The sequence below is a fragment of the Brassica oleracea genome, chromosome C8 (genome assembly GCF_000695525.1).
Source record: "Brassica oleracea var. oleracea cultivar TO1000 chromosome C8, BOL, whole genome shotgun sequence".
In the NCBI taxonomy this organism is placed as follows: Eukaryota; Viridiplantae; Streptophyta; class Magnoliopsida; order Brassicales; family Brassicaceae; genus Brassica; species Brassica oleracea.
Window position 1 is genome coordinate 13,654,091 of NC_027755.1, and position 16,184 is coordinate 13,670,274.

Genomic DNA, 16,184 nt, shown 5'->3' on the forward strand with positions numbered 1-16,184 from the left:
TTTTGAACTTGAACTAAATGGCCCAAAGAAAAAAAAATGTGAGAATTGGATCTGATTTCTTAATCGGCTTAAATGAACCAAGAGAGATCTGATGTGGACAGTGAGCTGAATCCAAAAAAAATGGCCCAATATAGATGTGTTATTAATATTACTTGATTGCCCTTAATGAAACATGCAATGTTAGTAAAGAAATGGCAGGCTAAGGTAAAAAAGACAATATGATCCTGCTTTAATAGTATAGATTAAGTTTGGCTGGTTTCTTTTCTCCATCCCTTGACATAATGTAGAAAACAAAGTATTTATTGAGAATGATCATCTTCTTTATTGATAATTTTCATTATAGTCTGCAAAGAGCTTTATTGAGAATTTATACAGTGGTAGGTAGAAGCTCCTGATATATATATAGAAAGAGGAGTCATGAAGATGATCTTGATGAGGGAACTAAAGTGGGTTGGGTATTTTATGCATCTTCGAACTTCTTATTCTTCTCGAAGGTGAGGCTCGAGCGGAGAAAATCTTTCTTCAGAGGGTTCTTGATGGCAGGGCTTATGAACTTCTGATACCATTTTCCAGAAAGTTTGAGGTCTCTGTCAGTGACATTATTCCAATCAATGTAACTGAGTCCGAATCTGACGGTAAATCCTTTGCAGAATTCATAATTATCCCCAAGAGACCACGCAAAGTATCCTTTCACGTTGACATGCTTCTCCCTAAAAGCAGGAACAATGAATCATTCATTAGAGGTCATACGTGCATACACAGGAAGGAGAGAAGCATCAACTCACTTGATGACTTTACTGAGAAAACAGAGATGGCTGCAGAGATATTCAATGCGCTTGTAATCGAACATAGACTCATCACGCGTTTCATTACCGGGGGTACTGATTCCTAATTAAACCGTTATAATATGAACAATCCATAGTATTTTTTTGTCAATTTCTTGAACCAACCTCAAATTACATTTAACATTTAAAGACGAATTTAGAGATGGGTAATAGAACTCACCATTCTCAGTGACATAGATTAACGGGTTATAGTATTTGGTTTTGAAGTAGTCCATTACGTAATAAATGCCTTTAGGGTAGTAATAGGAGTTTTTGGTTTCGTCACTGTTTGCCTCGAACTGAGAATGGGAAGCAAATATTAATAAGAAAAAGGGATTTTTGGTTAGCAAATAAATGAAGGATATGGGTGGATCATGCATACATACCAGTGGACCAATGGAATGATTACTTGCATTGATATCTGTAAACACAAGTATGATATAATTGATGGTCACCGAATATTGTAATTTGAAAAAAAGAGTGGGTAAATAAATTAAGTTTTTAACTAAGTGGAAATATATATAGTACATGTGAGCTTTGCGCCTGCGTCCATCATGGCAGTGTGATTAGCCCAATGAACTGGATTATGGCTTGGTTGGGCATACTGAGTGACATAATAGTTGAGACCAAGATAATCATATGAACCCTTTACGAGGTTGGATTCTTCTGGAGAGAACGATGGAAGCCGTTCACCCACAGTGTCTATCATGATTTGAGGGTATGTTCCATTTGTTAGCGGCCCCATGAACCTGATGCACATACACATTTTCATCAGTTTATATATACAACATATGCTAATGTTAAGTTTATTTTATAAACATATACCATCCCAAGAAGAATTCTTTCATCCTCTCGGTTGCAGCTATGCTGTCTGGATCAGTGTCATTATATGGAAGAAACCATCTAGTTATCATCACAGGTCCAATCTTACCTCCTTGATGCTGTGGTCACACAGATATATATACACAATGATGTGATTAAAATCAGAATCAGATATGTTGGATTACTTTTTTGATAACTGATCAGTCAAATATGTTAGATTACACAAGTCACAAAATGGAGAACTCACCGAATAATTTTTCCTGTAAAGATCGACCACCGTGGCATGAGCGAGAAGCTGGTTATGTGCAACGATATAGGGTTCTGTTGAAGAATTACCGGCGTAACAGGTAGGATCAACCATTGGAGAACATCTACCGGGTGCATCTGATCCTGCTCCGTAGCCTCTCGTAGGCACTGTGTAGAGCTGGTTGATCGTGAGCCAGTTCTTTACTTTATGACCGAATTCTTGGAAACATAGATTCGCGTAATCTTTGAAATCGTGTCTGCAAATATAACAGAATCATTTCATTAACCCAGTACCAAAACTTTGTATGTTTTCGTCTTTTCTTAATAAGCAGCATGCATGGCATAAATGTAACATACATGATCTGGGGGTCCAAAAAACCTTCATATTCATCTTGTAGTACTTGAGGAAGGTCCCAGTGAAAGAGCGTAACGAAAGGTGTTATGCCCTTGTCGATGAGTCCATCTATGAGTCCGTGGTAGTAGTTAATACCATCTTTGTTTACTCCCCTGCTCCTCTTTCCTCCTGCTCATCATATTCATATGTATCGTATATTTATTCTTTCCAAGAAATCACATATATATACATGGATCAGTGATATGTGTACATACTTGGAATGATTCTTGACCACGCAATGGAGAATCTGTAACCAGTAGCGTTGAGTTCGTCCAGCACATCTATATCTTTCTGCAGTTTATATATATAGTTGCATGTCAAGTCACACGTAGTTGATAGATAAGTCAGTGAATAACATTAGTTAGCACACATATATATATTGAGAAATTTACCTGCCAGTATGAAAATGAGTCACAAGTAGTGTCTCCATTTCCATGATCGGGTCCTGATTTATCTGATAGTAAACAAATACATTACTATAAGTGTATACGAACACGTAACCAATATTATATATATAACCATGCAAACAACAAACTTGGGTATCGGTGTGTGAAACCATCCCAAACGTTAAGTCCACGACCTAGGCAACCTTCAATCTGAAATGAAAAAAAAAACACATGCAATTTTGGATTGTAGTGTTTTAAATGATTTTCTTTGTACGTAAAGTGACGTATGACAACACAATATTAGTGGTTTATTTGTTACATGCCTGGTAAGCAGAAGATGCAACACCGAAGATGAAGTCTTTCTCGAAGCTGCTACTGTTGAGACGATCAGGTTGACTACATTTGAATGGCAGGTTCTCTTCGCAAGTTATTTCTTCATCAGCTTTGCAAGTTGCCAGAGCTAATAGAAAAGCTAATATGAGCCCAAGATGCTTCATGGTTAATTTGTAGATGTGTGTGCTGTGTAGTATATATGTAACCTTTGTACCGATCTAGGGTTTATATAGCCTTTACAAAGAAGAGTAACGTATGCATTTTCTTGTCTTAGTGTCTTGATTAATATATTGGAAGAGGTGTAGGTGACATGAAACCCGTGGCTTTTTACCGTGGTTGGCTCTTCAATCGATCATTTCATTAAGAAAATATTGGATTTTTATGTCAATTGTTATCGGTTGATTACTATCATTTTAAAGTTAATCTGGTAAATGACGATGGGGTAGAATTTTTATATTTATTAGAATAACTTGGCCAGAAAAAATACAAACAAGGTATCAAAAGAGTTGAGTAAGGTTCCATGAGCTTCTAATAATGAATGCATGGCATGAAAATTCAGTCGACCGGAAGGTGATATGCAAAACACACACTAATTTACAAAGAATTGATGAGTCAACGGTGACATAATGCAGCATGGGTCAAAGGTTTGCGCAAAAGTATAACGACATGCATCAAGATTCCTTGTACTAATTAGCTCCCCAATAAACGTTTTCTTCTAGTAGAGATGATGTTCAGTGCCGTTTTACATTTGACTTGGAGTTCGAACGCCATAAAGTTATTGAAAAGTCTATAGGGATACGTACTATACGTACTCTTCAATCTGAAGTAACAATGCCGTAAGAAAAAGAAAACCAATTATCATGTGATCCAAAAGGCCACATTCATCACAAGCCTCATCGGCTCACCGCTGACAGTCACCGCATATATTTTTTCGCTGCTCGATGATTTATCACATGAAACCAGAGACTTTCTCTCTCTCCAACCGATAAAAGAAAGCAACAACCAATTCATATATTATTTAAATCGTTATTGATCATCTGCAAAACAGTTGTGGTGCAGGAGATGGACTTGCCGATTCGTTGCGTGGATATCTAGCAGTGAGGTAATGCTTTTCTACATTTTACGGTTAATCAGCAAAAATTATGGAAATGTCTATCTTGCCATAGTGCGGTCGGCCCGACTATCTAAGTGGCTTAAAGCTAATTAATAAAACTGAGGTCTTGAGTTTCACGAGAATATAAGAAACCATCTATTAATTTTTAACTAAAAAATCTAATAACCGACTTTTAAATATCTTAATTTTGGGCTCTTAAATAAAATACATTAATAATAAATTAAAAGTAAGCTCACCATACTTTTCCATTAGTAGATATTTGTTAATTTGTTTGACAAACATTTTTTTAGGATAGAACTATAAATATATAACAAATTTAAGACACGCAAATTGAATTATACACTTGAATTAAATTTCCAATAAATAGCTGAGATATATTTAGACCAAAAAATTGATACTATATGTATACATATAATGAATAACAACAACAAATAGAACATGGACCGTAAAAGAAATGAGAAGAAAACTATAGGAAAACACAGTAATAGATGACATAGTTCTCGAGAGATGTTGCATTGAATTCCCACGTTAAGCAGATTTCTTCCAAAAAAACATATTAGAGCATATGATTTGTGGCCTAGATTTGTATGTTACTGATTTTTTTTTTGTCAACGAGTTACTGATATATATAGTGGCCTAAAGCATATGCTTTACATGTTTTGTGACAGGACCGGGGGCCTGATAGGCTTTTATCTTCTAAGCTATTAGTATTACTTTCTAAGACATTTGATGTTTATAATCTACTAATCCGATTCTGTCCAAGTGGACGCATGTCTTTCATAAATAATTCTTATTCGTAGGTGAACAGCATTGTCCACTGGCGAGGTTTCTACTCCTCAATCTGCACGTAAGTTATATATGAAATTTACACAATAAAGTGCACATAATGTTTAAGTTCACCTTGATCCCTATATAACGAGGCCATGTTGGGTTGGTTTTTACTTCCTAGCGTTTATTTTGTGATCACAGCAGTTCTGTCCGGAGGTTTGTTTTGTTGGGGGTCACTTGACCCCACTAAAATAGGAGGATTTTTTTTTAATATATATTTTAAAAAAAAATTATTATAATATTTTAATCTATAGAAACTGTGTTAAAGCCTCACTTGGAGCTGCTTTAAGTATTTGACGGCGGTCAACGATTTATTCAACCGAATTGGTGGTTTTCGCCTCGGCCTAGCAATTATTGTCTGATTAATCGGCTAAGCCGACTAGTTTTAGAACATGGCTTCCCAATCATCTTTAGCTAGTGTAGTTAAAACTCTACATGTATTTAGTTACACACTATGCCGTTTTACTTTTGCGTAGACCGATCGCGTGTCGGTGTTAATGATACAATGGCGCTTCGTTGCTAAACAAAATTGGCGCTTGCTTCGTCAGGGTTTACCAAAAATTTTGAAAACAAAACATCTTTCACTAAATCGTCAATCGGAGAATCAAGCGGCGAAATCGTCACCGGAAAAAAATGGTGTTTCTCTCTCGCAAAAAGCCTCCACCGCCTCCGCCATCTTCCTCATCTGCTCCGCCTCCCAAATTCCCCCAGCCGCAAAAGAAATCCACCGATGAACCCGACGCGGTGGAGAAGATGACTGCGATTCTAGCGGAAGCTGGCTGCACACTGAACAACCCGTACGGTCCTCCATGTCTCCCCTCCGATCTCCACGCCTTCCGCCGCCATCTCACGACTCGCTTTTCGTCTTGCTCCGCCGAGAGAGATAGCGTCAGTGATCTCCGCTCAGTTTTCGTAGCTGGATTCTCATCGTACGTTCAATCTCCGAGTAATCTTCGTAGGTCAGTAACTCCACTCGAAATTAAAAACTGAAATTCACACTCTGTAACCATGCTTGATTCATATCTACTGTAGAGTACTTTCCACTTGTTCATCAACAAAGAGAGACGACTCATTAGTCCGTAACCTCCTCCTTGTGTCTCCCATCCAACTTGATCTACAAGAAACGCTTCTCGAGAAGCTTCCGGAGTACTTCGACGTCGTTTCTGGATGTTCCCTTGAGGAGGATGTTGCTCGCCTCATCATCAATCATTTCCGTTGGCTCGACTTCATTGCTAATCCCGATGTGTTCACCGATAAGCTGATGGAAGTTCTATCGATCTCTCCTCCGCACTTGAAGAAGGAGATCATTGGATCGTTGCCGGAGATTATTGGGGATCACATCTCTCGTGCTGTGGTTGATTCTCTAGAGAAGATGCTTCAGGAGGATTCTTCTGTTGTTGTTCCAGTTCTTGATTCTTTCTCTAACCTCAATTTAGATGATCAATTGCAAGAACAGGTGAGAGAGAGTTTCAGCTTTAAAGGTTATGCATTTTACATGGATACTGATGGAATGCCATTTTTTCTTTCTTTCTTGGAGGCGCTTACAGTAGCGATATCATGTATTAGAACAATCGACGCAGAGCATATGCCGTATCTACTTAGGTTCTTGCTTCTTGCTGCTACTCAAGCAAATGTTAGAAGAATAATCTCCCAGATACGCCAACAGTTGAAGTTCACCGGAATCTCACAACCTTGTGCTTCTCAAAACAAACTCAAAGGAAAAGCACCTGCATATAATTCAGAAGGTTCTATTCTCCATGCTTTGAGATCAAGCCTTCGGTTTAAGAATGTAAGTAGGTTTCGTTTTGTAGTAGTTTAAGAATGTTTTGTCATCATTATCTGGCGTCTATTTATCTTCTTTTGTAGATACTCTGTCAAGAAATCATAAAGGACCTGAATGGTCTGGAGAAACCTCGAGATTTCAAGGTAATCGATATATGGCTGCTTATTCTCATGTATATGAATGGGGATCCCATCAGGAAGAGCATCGAGAAGATATTTAAGAAGAAAGTGGTTGATGGATGCATACAAGAAGCCTTGCTTGATCAATGTATATGTGGCAATAAAGAGTTTGTGAAGGTGATCATCACAACATTTTTTAGATGTGTCTGATTCCTGCAAAATGTGGGACTATTCTTTTGCAAAATTAACATGACTCATTCTCTAGGATAATTTTGGATCGTTTATTTCTTTGGCTGAACACCTCTTGTCAAGCAAAGAAGAAAAAGCAAGGGAGTTTGGCTCGCATATCTATACTCGTCTTTTTGAAGGATTTGCTGACAATTATTCCAGACAAGAGGTAGGAAGATGCTAACATTTCATCTCCTGGTATAATAAGTTGTAGCATGATTAGTCGACTTTTGTTCTAAGTCGAATTGGTTGCAGATACTAGGTGCCCTAGTGACACATGTGGGATCTGATAACAAATTTGAGGTCAGTTCAGTCCTAGAGATGATGACGGTTCTGGTGAAAAAATATGCACAGCAACTCCTTCCCTTTTCTTCTCACATAAATGGTATTTTCTGGAACTTTTTTGTATATACGCACTAACACTGATCATGTGGTTTTCTTTTTCTAATTTCTGATTATGTCGTGTGATATAGGTATTTTGGACTACTTGGAGGGATTTACCGTGGAAAATTTGCATAAGGTGGCCATTTATCTTTATAAAATGCTTTGTATTGTATGAAAAAATATGTCGTATATTAAGTAAACACAATTGCAGGTCTATGAGGTTTTCAGTCTCCTCGCACTATCAGCTCGTGCAAGTCCTGATTCTTTTCGATCTTCAGTTTCGAATGAACTTATGATGATAGTAAGGAAGCAGGTAATGTTATTATCTCACCGTCTTTCTTAGGGAATATAAGTTGATGGCAGCTCACTTTCATTTGTATTACTTTAATATCGGCAGATTAGTCATCCAGAGCTCAAGTACCAAAAGATGGGATTAGTTGGAACTCTAAGGATTGTTTCATCACTTGGGGATGCAACCAGTGTTCCGGACTGTTCATCATCTCAGGTAAGATCGAGCAAGTCTTAGTAGTTGAGTGAAATGATCTCCCGACCACGATTTCCAAGAGTTACTCTTGTTTAGCTGTTGCATTTTCTACGGATATCCATCAATTTTGTCATTTAGCAGGTTTCAGATTGTGGGGAGATTTTGGAGCTCTTAAAGACATCTGTAGACTCTTGCAGACAGTCTAACTTAGCCCTAATTATTTTCTATGATGAGTTCGCTGCCATTCTCAACCAGAAACTACTTCAGCCAGAAATTATGGAGTGGTGAAGATTTCAGTCATTTTTTCGGCTATGTTGTTTAGTACTTTTCAAAGCTACACAGTCTTTATTGCCCTCGTGCGGATGATATTTTATACTGTTCTTCAGGATTGGGAAGCATCTGGGAGAATTTGAGTCACTATTTCTGGCCGATCTTGACAACGGAGAAATGGCTAATAAGAGTTCATATTCTGGACTAGAAGGTGTAATACATATACTGACCATGGTTCTACTTAAGATTAATTGAATCTCTTCTAAGCATTGTATGGATTGAGCTTCATTTCTTTTCTTATAATCGTATAGGGGATCTTTGGATGAACTTGGATGGTAGTATATCACCAATCTGTTTGAACATTTTGGCCCTGGCATCTTCATCCTCAGAGTTGGTTTTATGAGATTTTCTTTGCTCTTGATTAATTTAAAGCAATTCTCTCTGACAACTGATGACTGAATTAAGGATCCCATTACCTGCAGGTCTTGTTGTCTGCAGATTCTTCCTTCAAATTTTCTTTTGCTATCATCTGTATGATCTTCCTTCCCTTGAAACTCGCGACTATTTCTAGAAACCAAAACAAGCCTGAATTTTTTTGTTAACAAGGTTGAGAGGTTGACAAATGGTGGATCCCTTGCTGGAATTGATGCTCTGCTCGGATGCCCTTTGCACCTTCCTTCTTCCAAGGTGAGATGCACTGTTCTTTTCAAGAATCATATCGCTAACGCTTTCAACGAGTGACAAGTTTTGACCTGCTCTCTGACTTCTGCATGACTGTAGAAGAAGTTTGTTAGGCCTTGTTAGGAAGTTTGAAATTCTAAATTTGAATGCTGAAAATTCCAAAATGCATAAGAAGTTTGTTAAGCCTGAAAGTCTTCATATTTAACCTTGTCAATACTGCCCCTCCTAACTAATTTTTGGCTTACCTTGTCAAATGTCAAAGTACTTTGCTGCAGCTGGATGGCAATCTCTGACAAAAAAGCAGAGAGAAATTCTCTCTCTCTCTTTATATTATGCTGCAAACTGGATACGAGAACTCGTGAGTGACATGACCTTGTCTCTCTGCATCATTGCTGTGCTACAACTTTTTCATATGTTTTTGCTATCTTTTGCAGCTTAACGCCTTCAGTTCCCAAATTGACAAAAGGGATGGCTGCATTAGTCAGGCTACAGAAAAGGATGTGACAACAAAGCTTCTGATGCGACTCAGAAATCTAATGTATGTTCATGCTACTTTGTCACCGTTCAAAGCTTCGTGATGTGCTGTTGTGTTTTACAATCTTGTTTAAGATGTTTTTAGGCGTCATAAAGCCTATTCTATATACAACTCTGCCAAACTAATACTTGGTGAAGCAGATTCTTGGAAAGCTTATTGAACAATTTGATTACGCTATCTCCTCAGTCTCTACCGGAGCTCCACCCTTATTCAGCCACAAGTCAACATACTGAGCATCCAGAGAGGAAAAATGAGAAGAGGAAACTACAAGATGATGATGCTTCCCAACGCAAGGGAAACATGAAAAATAAATTCAAAAAATCAAAGCAGCCAAGTGTTGATGAACACTTGCGACAGCCAACTATTTTGGACGCTTTCAAGAAAGCAGGAGTAGTTACGAGTCAAACACAGCTACATGAAAATCCTTCCCCTTCATCGTTAGATGGCAGGATAGCGTCAGGGTCAATGCATGAAACTTGTTCTGGTGATGAATCTCTAAGTGTAAAGATTCCTCAACTTTCCCCGGCCCTTGCAGCCCAAAGATTCAAATTCAGGCCTCTTCTTCCTCAATGCCTTTCCATCCTAAAATTTCCAAAGGTCAGCCTAGTGAAACCTTTTAATCTGGGTTAATATTGATATCTACTTCACAAATACTCTATATAAGTATCCCACGAATTCACAATGAATTTTAGCCTGAGTTTTTAATATCTGTATCAACTGTGGGTGTTATAAAGACTTCTTATTTTTCTTGGAATTTAATGGACTTTCGCATACAGGTGCAGAGCCAAAATATACGAAACCCTGAATATAAAACTGAGGTACCGAGATAAATAGCAAATTATTCTTTTAAATTTCTTCTAGATATGAGAAATGGACCTTAACCTCTTCTTGTTTTCTGTGCTAGCTACCCCTGTATTTGTATCTCTTACAAGATCTTCATACCAAGCTGGATAGTCTTGTTCCTCCTGGTAAACTACTTCCTTTCAAACGTGGAAGCCCTCCAGGAAATTTAGGGAGGTTCAAATTGGTTGAACTTGTCAGTCAAATAAAAGGACTTTTTCCAAGCCTCAGGATGCATTTGAATACAGCAATGTCCTTACTGATAAAAGGTATGACAAGTAGAGATCTCAACCTAAAGGTACTGATGTAGCTTGTTCTAATTTGACCTAAATAATAACAGGTGAGGAAACTTCTCAAACTATTTGGAGAGATGAGTTTGCTAAGGCGGGAAATCCGAACACATCCAATATAGTAGTGTCTGATTCTCTGATTTACACAATGGTGTGCAAAGAAGTTTTATTATGTTTCAGCAAGGTAATTATATCTTATCCGATACCAATTTTGTGATTCAATTTTGAGTAGTTCGATATTGGTTGCATTTATTTCCTCTTAAACTTAAACATACAAGTATGCTAACTTCAGTTCCCAAACTTTAACGTTATGTCACAGATGTTGACCCTCCCTGGGTTCGAAACAGACAAATCGCTGCTACTGGATCTTCTGGAAGCCTTCCAGCCCACCGACATTCCAGTTGATAGCTTCGCGGATCTGCAACCTTTCCCTTCACCTGGAACAAAGGACTACTTGTTTATTGGCGTCTATTGTTTCTTTGAAGATATTTTAAACAACGGTAAATATTTATTTTGATTTACCTATTATTCCCTGTCATATTTTATCTTATTTTAACTCCCATTAAGACTGTTAAATGTTGCTGCAGCTTGTTCTTTCTCGTTTGATCTGGCCTTCGAATGTCTTCTAACTCTACAGTTAGTGGTGACCTCAGCACAAAAATATATTGGTAAGGTATCTGAAGAAGTTATTAAGAAGAGATGTGTAGGTCCCATTCAGGGTCTTGTACCCAGCCTGCATGCCAAACTGGGAACTTCGGCTGAGAAACTTCTCAGGCATGAATGGATTGATGAAACTACTGATAACAAGGGTTTGAAGAACAAAGTATGTTCATCTTATGTCAAATTTCTAGGATATCACAATTTACGATAGCGCTCTCAATATTGGGTTTCCGCAGTGTGAAATGGTGCAGAACATATTGCGAATATACCTGGAAACCAGTGGATCCACATCTGATTTGCTCGATGAACTTGCTTGTACCATTTTGCCTCAGGTACGTTGTAAAGAAATCTCTCTCTGGCCTTACTTTGATTGACTGTTACATCCTACGTCAAGTCATATAAATTAACTCATTTGCGCACTGTCTCCGGAATTTGATTGCATTAGGCCTCTCTATCCAAGTCAACAGGAGAAGATGATGCTCATGATCATGAATTCCCTACACTATGTTCAGCGACTTTCAGAGGATGGTACAAGACATTGGTAAGGCAAATTCTTAGATATCTCGTATGTATTCCAGTCTCCTGTAATAGACTAATAGCCTCATCTTTGCTGGTGATTTATGCAGCATGAAGAAAATCTCGCAATTCTCAACAAACTGGTCAGTTATCCATCTTCGCTCTGTCTGATTCTGCACTGATCTACTACCTTCTCTGTCATACAATTTGAGTTCTCGCCTTTTCTGTTCTACTTTGTGGATCCTGATTAGGTGAAGGTTGTTAGCTCAGAGAAACGGCAAAACTGTCAATCTGAAGCTACCGAAGCACACTTAAGAGACATTCAGAAGACTGTAAATGTGATAGTGTCTTTAGTCAACTTGTGTCGCTCGCATGATAAGGTGACGGATTTTCCTTGACGTGTACCATTAGCGTAGGCACATTGCGTGTGCAAAAACTGTCATATATAATGCAATGATGATGGTGTTATTATGACTTAAACAGGTTACAATCCACGGAATGGCTATCAAGTATGGTGGGAAGTATGTGGACTCATTTCTAAAAGGTATAATATCTTCCATCTTATCACACAAGAGTTGAATTACCTGGCTTTTTGTTGGCTTATTAGACATTTGAAACAACAAATGTGCAGTTTTTGATTTCCTGGAAGCACATATTCAAGATCATAACGAATTAGTCATCCAGCTGGTAAGTTGGTTTTCTTCGCCTTTTCCTTTATCTCTCTCTCTCAGTCCACTAAAATTTCCTCAACTGACATTTGAATTAGGTCAAAGATCTCCAAAAGGCTACAAGAACATTACAGACTCTATGTTCTGAAGCTAAGGTTAGTTTCAGAAACCTTTTCTTTTTCCTTGTAAGAGATATAAGATGAAATGACTATGTGAGTTTGTTTTTAGGGTATGAAACAAACAGCCATCACCAGCAAAATACCAGCAACGAAGCGATCTTTAGAGCGCTTTCTGTTTCACGTGAAGGCTCTTCTCCATACAACGTCACGCGGCTCCAACTTCTGGATGGGTACGACATGACTGCACACTAATCTCTCTTCGAAATCTCGATGGCTTCAATCATTACTGAATGCTGCAAATCATTTATATAGATTCTCTAATATTCAATAGCATTTAAACACTATTGAGTGCGATTCTGTACTTTGCAGGTAGCTTGAAACACAAGGACTTGAGAGGACAAATAGTGAGTTCTCAGGCTTATGTAGATAACGAAACAGATGAGGTAGAAGAAGAAACCATGTCCGGAGGAGAAGATCCCATGGAAGCGGATGAACTTCCCTTGTCACCTTAAGATTGCTAATAACTTAGTTTCTACGTTGATCAATTTTTTATCTTCCTAATTTCCGTAGCTCAGTGAGATTGGATCTAGATGAACACAAAAACTTGTGTTTGTTTCTCACACTATACTTCACTTATATAGTTATTTTTGTTTGTTTTTATCTATAAGAAAATTGCATTACTTTTCCAAGTTACTGGTCATGCCCCATTAGCTGAAATCTTGAAGCTATAGATTTTTTTTCATTATCTTGATCACTACAAAATTTATATTTGCAATTAGTCTAGTCATTGACCAATGGGCTGGGTATAATATCTGCTCCCGAAAAACCAAACCCTGAACTGACCCGAAAATCAGTATCCTAAATCCAATTAGACCCGGACTAAATATTTGAACGTGTCCTAAATTGCTATATCCAAAAAACTACTGATATCGAACCTGATCCGTACCGTGAATCACATGAGTATCCAAACATAAAATATCATATATAAATATTAGTTGTAAGAATACTTACAGTTAAATTAATACCTAAAATTAAATTTGTAAATCAAATATATTAGTTATTTTGAATACTTATGGATAAAATGGATATTTTGGACACAAATACCCAAATCAAATTGTATTGATAGTTATTTTAAAATAAAATAACCGTTGTGAACTATATCTAACTTTTTAGTTGTTTGTGGGTAAGTTTAGATAGTTTGGATATAAAATATCAATTAAATAGGATAGTTTGGTTATTTCAGTTAAAATTATTTGAACCTAAAGTGGATATAACGGGTATATGGAAATTTTCCGGTTCTTTTACATGATTACTATACCTTCACCCGACACTAACCTGACCCATTTTTATAATACCCGAATGGGACCTTTGTTCAAAAACCGAAAATGATACCAGAAAGAACTAACCGGGATCTGTGTGGATATCCGAATGTCCCGGTCTAGACAAATGAAAAATTAGAATTATCAAATAACGAGAACACTTTTTTTTTTTTTTAATGTTGCATGAAGGTTATTATTAGAGGTGAGTTTTGCACCCCTATCAATGACCAGTCCATAACGAAAATGCTCATTTCACTCGCAAACTGAAGGGCCCGACCCGCTAAAAGACAAAACATGACGGCAAAAGTGACATTTAGAGGCCTATCCCATGCTCGATGTTACACTAGCCAGGATAGCATGTTCGATGAGTCAACCAATTACAGATGATTCAATCAGATCAACATTTAATTTCGTGGGACAAAGCGAGCTACATCGCAGAGAATATGTGACATCATCTGATAGGACCGAATATGTGACCTCATAAACCAAAGACAAAATATATCACCTCATCAGGCAGGATAATGTGCAGTCTATTCATCGTATTCGGAGCAGTCCTTGCTTGTAAAAGGGAACCTCATTTGACAGAAATAGGACCGTTCTTTCTCCCCCGAGCTCTTAAAAGAGATTTTAAAGAGACGAAATAACAACCCTGATATTCCTTTGTTTAGCGAGCTCGATCCAAAAGTCGAGTTTGCCTCGTATTTATAACCCATTTCCAAACATGATTTACTTCTAAATAAATAAGATTTCTGACCTGATTTGTCCCTACTTAATTCATTAAACACTTGATCACATTCTACTTTATTCATTAAATCATGAATCTCTCAACAAAAGAAATACTTTGAGGACCCATGGCAACATGTAACCATCCCAAACAAGAAAGAACGCAGTGGATGAAGCAAAGCGAACAAACCTAAACCAGCAGGGAATCCGTCTAATGGTAGCCCGACGACAGCAACAACACCAAAACCAAGAAAATCCGAAACCAGCCGAGCCGGAAAAATATGAAAAATTGGTGAAATAATACAAGATGAACCAAAAGTCAAGCCAAAAAACGAAGTGATGATTGTATGTATGCTCTGCTCCAACTGCTTGAACTATTACTCGATCCCTTCTTTCAAGGATCGGATAAACGAGATGATTTGGGATTATTCGTAGGGGGGTGTTCTAGGGATGTATTCTACTCGACAATTTACCTCTGCATGGCTTCGTGCTGGGCTCGTAAGTCTATTTCTTCTGAGATGGCCAAAGATTCCTCATGCCCACTTCCCGTCATCGTCACATAGTCCTGGTTATCCCTCTCTCTAGCACCAAACTGTTAGGGTAAAATAAAGCATGGCTCATCGTGATACTACGAAAACATGGAGTTAAGCAGTAAAGCAAGGAGAAACCCAGTTAGAGTAGGAGTTACAACGTATTGATCAGGAAACCCAGTTCTAGTCGCATGTCTCTATATTCAAAGTGTAAAACAATCGATTCCCTCTTCTAGGGTTTAGGAGTCCATTTTATTGGTTGATGTTCGAAATCTATGTTAAATCAATTCATATCCTGAAATATGCAAATATATCTGTTTAGTAAATTTTTTCCATTTTGTCTGGAGGTATGAGGAAAGAGCAACCCAAAAACCGAAAGCCGTCTAGACGAGGGGTGAAGACCGGCGTCCTCCACTAAGTAGGGGTAATGACTTCTTGAATTAGTTTATCCCCAATAAGTTTTACTCGTCCATAATAACAATCTATCAGCCGTAATATCTTCATTCTTTTATAAATCAATTGGTGGATGTCCATAACGGCCCGGTCCATAACCGACCCATACACTTAGATAGAGAGACGGCCCAACCCTAGAGAGAGAGAGGCGACCGCGAGACTTGGAGGAGAGAGAGGCGGCTACAACTTGCCTGTTTCCTAATTCGTATATGTTTATGATTTGTAATCTTTCCTATTATTGTATTTCCATTTATCTCTCTTGTAACCCCTATATAAAGGGAACACTTATTCATTAATAATATACATAAACTTACAGTTCTAAATCCTTAAGTTTACAACACGTTATTAGCACGATAGCCTCTAACGCCCTGAGCCTAAAACCAAATCACTAAAACCCTAATACCCTAAATGAAAAAGGAATCTGCCTCGGAACTTCGAAGAGGCCGTTCTCCCAAACCGTGAGGACCCAGAAAACAATCAAGATATCAAATCGAAGCCCTGGCCGAGACGAATCAGTCAGTGCAAACCGCTTGTCGATCTGACCAACGACGCGCGCTCACGCAGAGATATAGTGCGCGCCGATTTCCTTTGGAACCCTAATCCGAACCCGACGATACCGACGAACCCTAATCCGT

General features: G+C 38.0%; 2 protein-coding genes across 4 annotated transcripts; one reads left to right on the forward strand and one right to left on the reverse strand.

The window, feature by feature from the left end:
• Positions 1-324: 324 nt before the first annotated feature.
• LOC106309978 (myrosinase MA1) lies at positions 325-3,190 on the reverse strand. Its single transcript, XM_013747157.1, has 12 exons — positions 2,996-3,190; positions 2,822-2,882; positions 2,679-2,740; positions 2,502-2,577; positions 2,250-2,415; positions 1,894-2,149; positions 1,650-1,765; positions 1,353-1,573; positions 1,211-1,245; positions 1,006-1,123; positions 786-888; positions 325-710 (listed from the first exon to the last, which is right to left on the reverse strand). Exons 1-12 carry the CDS (start codon positions 3,167-3,169, stop codon positions 461-463), a joined length of 1,638 nt encoding a protein of 545 aa, XP_013602611.1. The 5' UTR covers positions 3,170-3,190; the 3' UTR covers positions 325-460.
• Positions 3,191-4,035: 845 nt separating this feature from the next.
• Positions 4,036-13,177, forward strand: LOC106312680 (Fanconi anemia group D2 protein homolog). 3 transcript variants are annotated; one of them, XM_013750286.1, is made up of 33 exons: positions 4,036-4,107; positions 4,920-4,966; positions 5,424-5,906; positions 5,980-6,403; positions 6,485-6,736; positions 6,814-7,026; positions 7,115-7,246; positions 7,333-7,462; positions 7,551-7,597; positions 7,673-7,774; positions 7,859-7,966; positions 8,087-8,229; positions 8,332-8,426; positions 8,527-8,605; positions 8,698-8,746; positions 8,822-8,902; positions 9,159-9,254; positions 9,331-9,434; positions 9,572-10,028; positions 10,208-10,249; positions 10,336-10,540; positions 10,612-10,745; positions 10,881-11,061; positions 11,149-11,384; positions 11,458-11,553; positions 11,667-11,762; positions 11,848-11,880; positions 11,989-12,117; positions 12,221-12,281; positions 12,369-12,424; positions 12,504-12,560; positions 12,634-12,754; positions 12,894-13,177. In XM_013750286.1, the coding sequence occupies exons 3-33, from the start codon at positions 5,581-5,583 to the stop codon at positions 13,034-13,036; spliced, it is 4,428 nt and encodes a 1,475-aa protein (XP_013605740.1). In that variant the 5' UTR covers positions 4,036-4,107; positions 4,920-4,966; positions 5,424-5,580; the 3' UTR covers positions 13,037-13,177. The 3 variants fall into 3 exon arrangements, with proteins under 3 accessions (XP_013605740.1, XP_013605743.1, XP_013605742.1); XM_013750289.1 differs by having other exon boundaries at positions 5,496-5,906; XM_013750288.1 differs by having other exon boundaries at positions 4,063-4,107; positions 4,788-4,966.
• Positions 13,178-16,184: the final 3,007 nt, after the last annotated feature.

What these genes read in the sequence shown, in the direction of transcription:
- LOC106312680 (XM_013750286.1), top strand. Translation starts at nt 5,581, where the DNA reads ATGGTGTTTCTCTCTCGCAAAAAGCCTCCACCGCCTCCGCCATCTTCC. An exon ending in TTCATATTCTGGACTAGAAG is followed by an intron (nt 8,427 to 8,526) that starts GTGTAATACATA and finishes ATAATCGTATAG; the next exon opens with GGGATCTTTGGATGAACTTG. An exon ending in ACAAGGGTTTGAAGAACAAA is followed by an intron (nt 11,385 to 11,457) that starts GTATGTTCATCT and finishes GGGTTTCCGCAG; the next exon opens with TGTGAAATGGTGCAGAACAT.
- LOC106309978 (XM_013747157.1), bottom strand. Translation starts at nt 3,169, where the DNA reads ATGAAGCATCTTGGGCTCATATTAGCTTTTCTATTAGCTCTGGCAACT. An exon ending in AAAGAATTCTTCTTGGGATG is followed by an intron (nt 1,574 to 1,649) that starts GTATATGTTTAT and finishes TATGTGCATCAG; the next exon opens with GTTCATGGGGCCGCTAACAA. An exon ending in ATCATTCCATTGGTCCACTG is followed by an intron (nt 1,124 to 1,210) that starts GTATGTATGCAT and finishes TCCCATTCTCAG; the next exon opens with TTCGAGGCAAACAGTGACGA.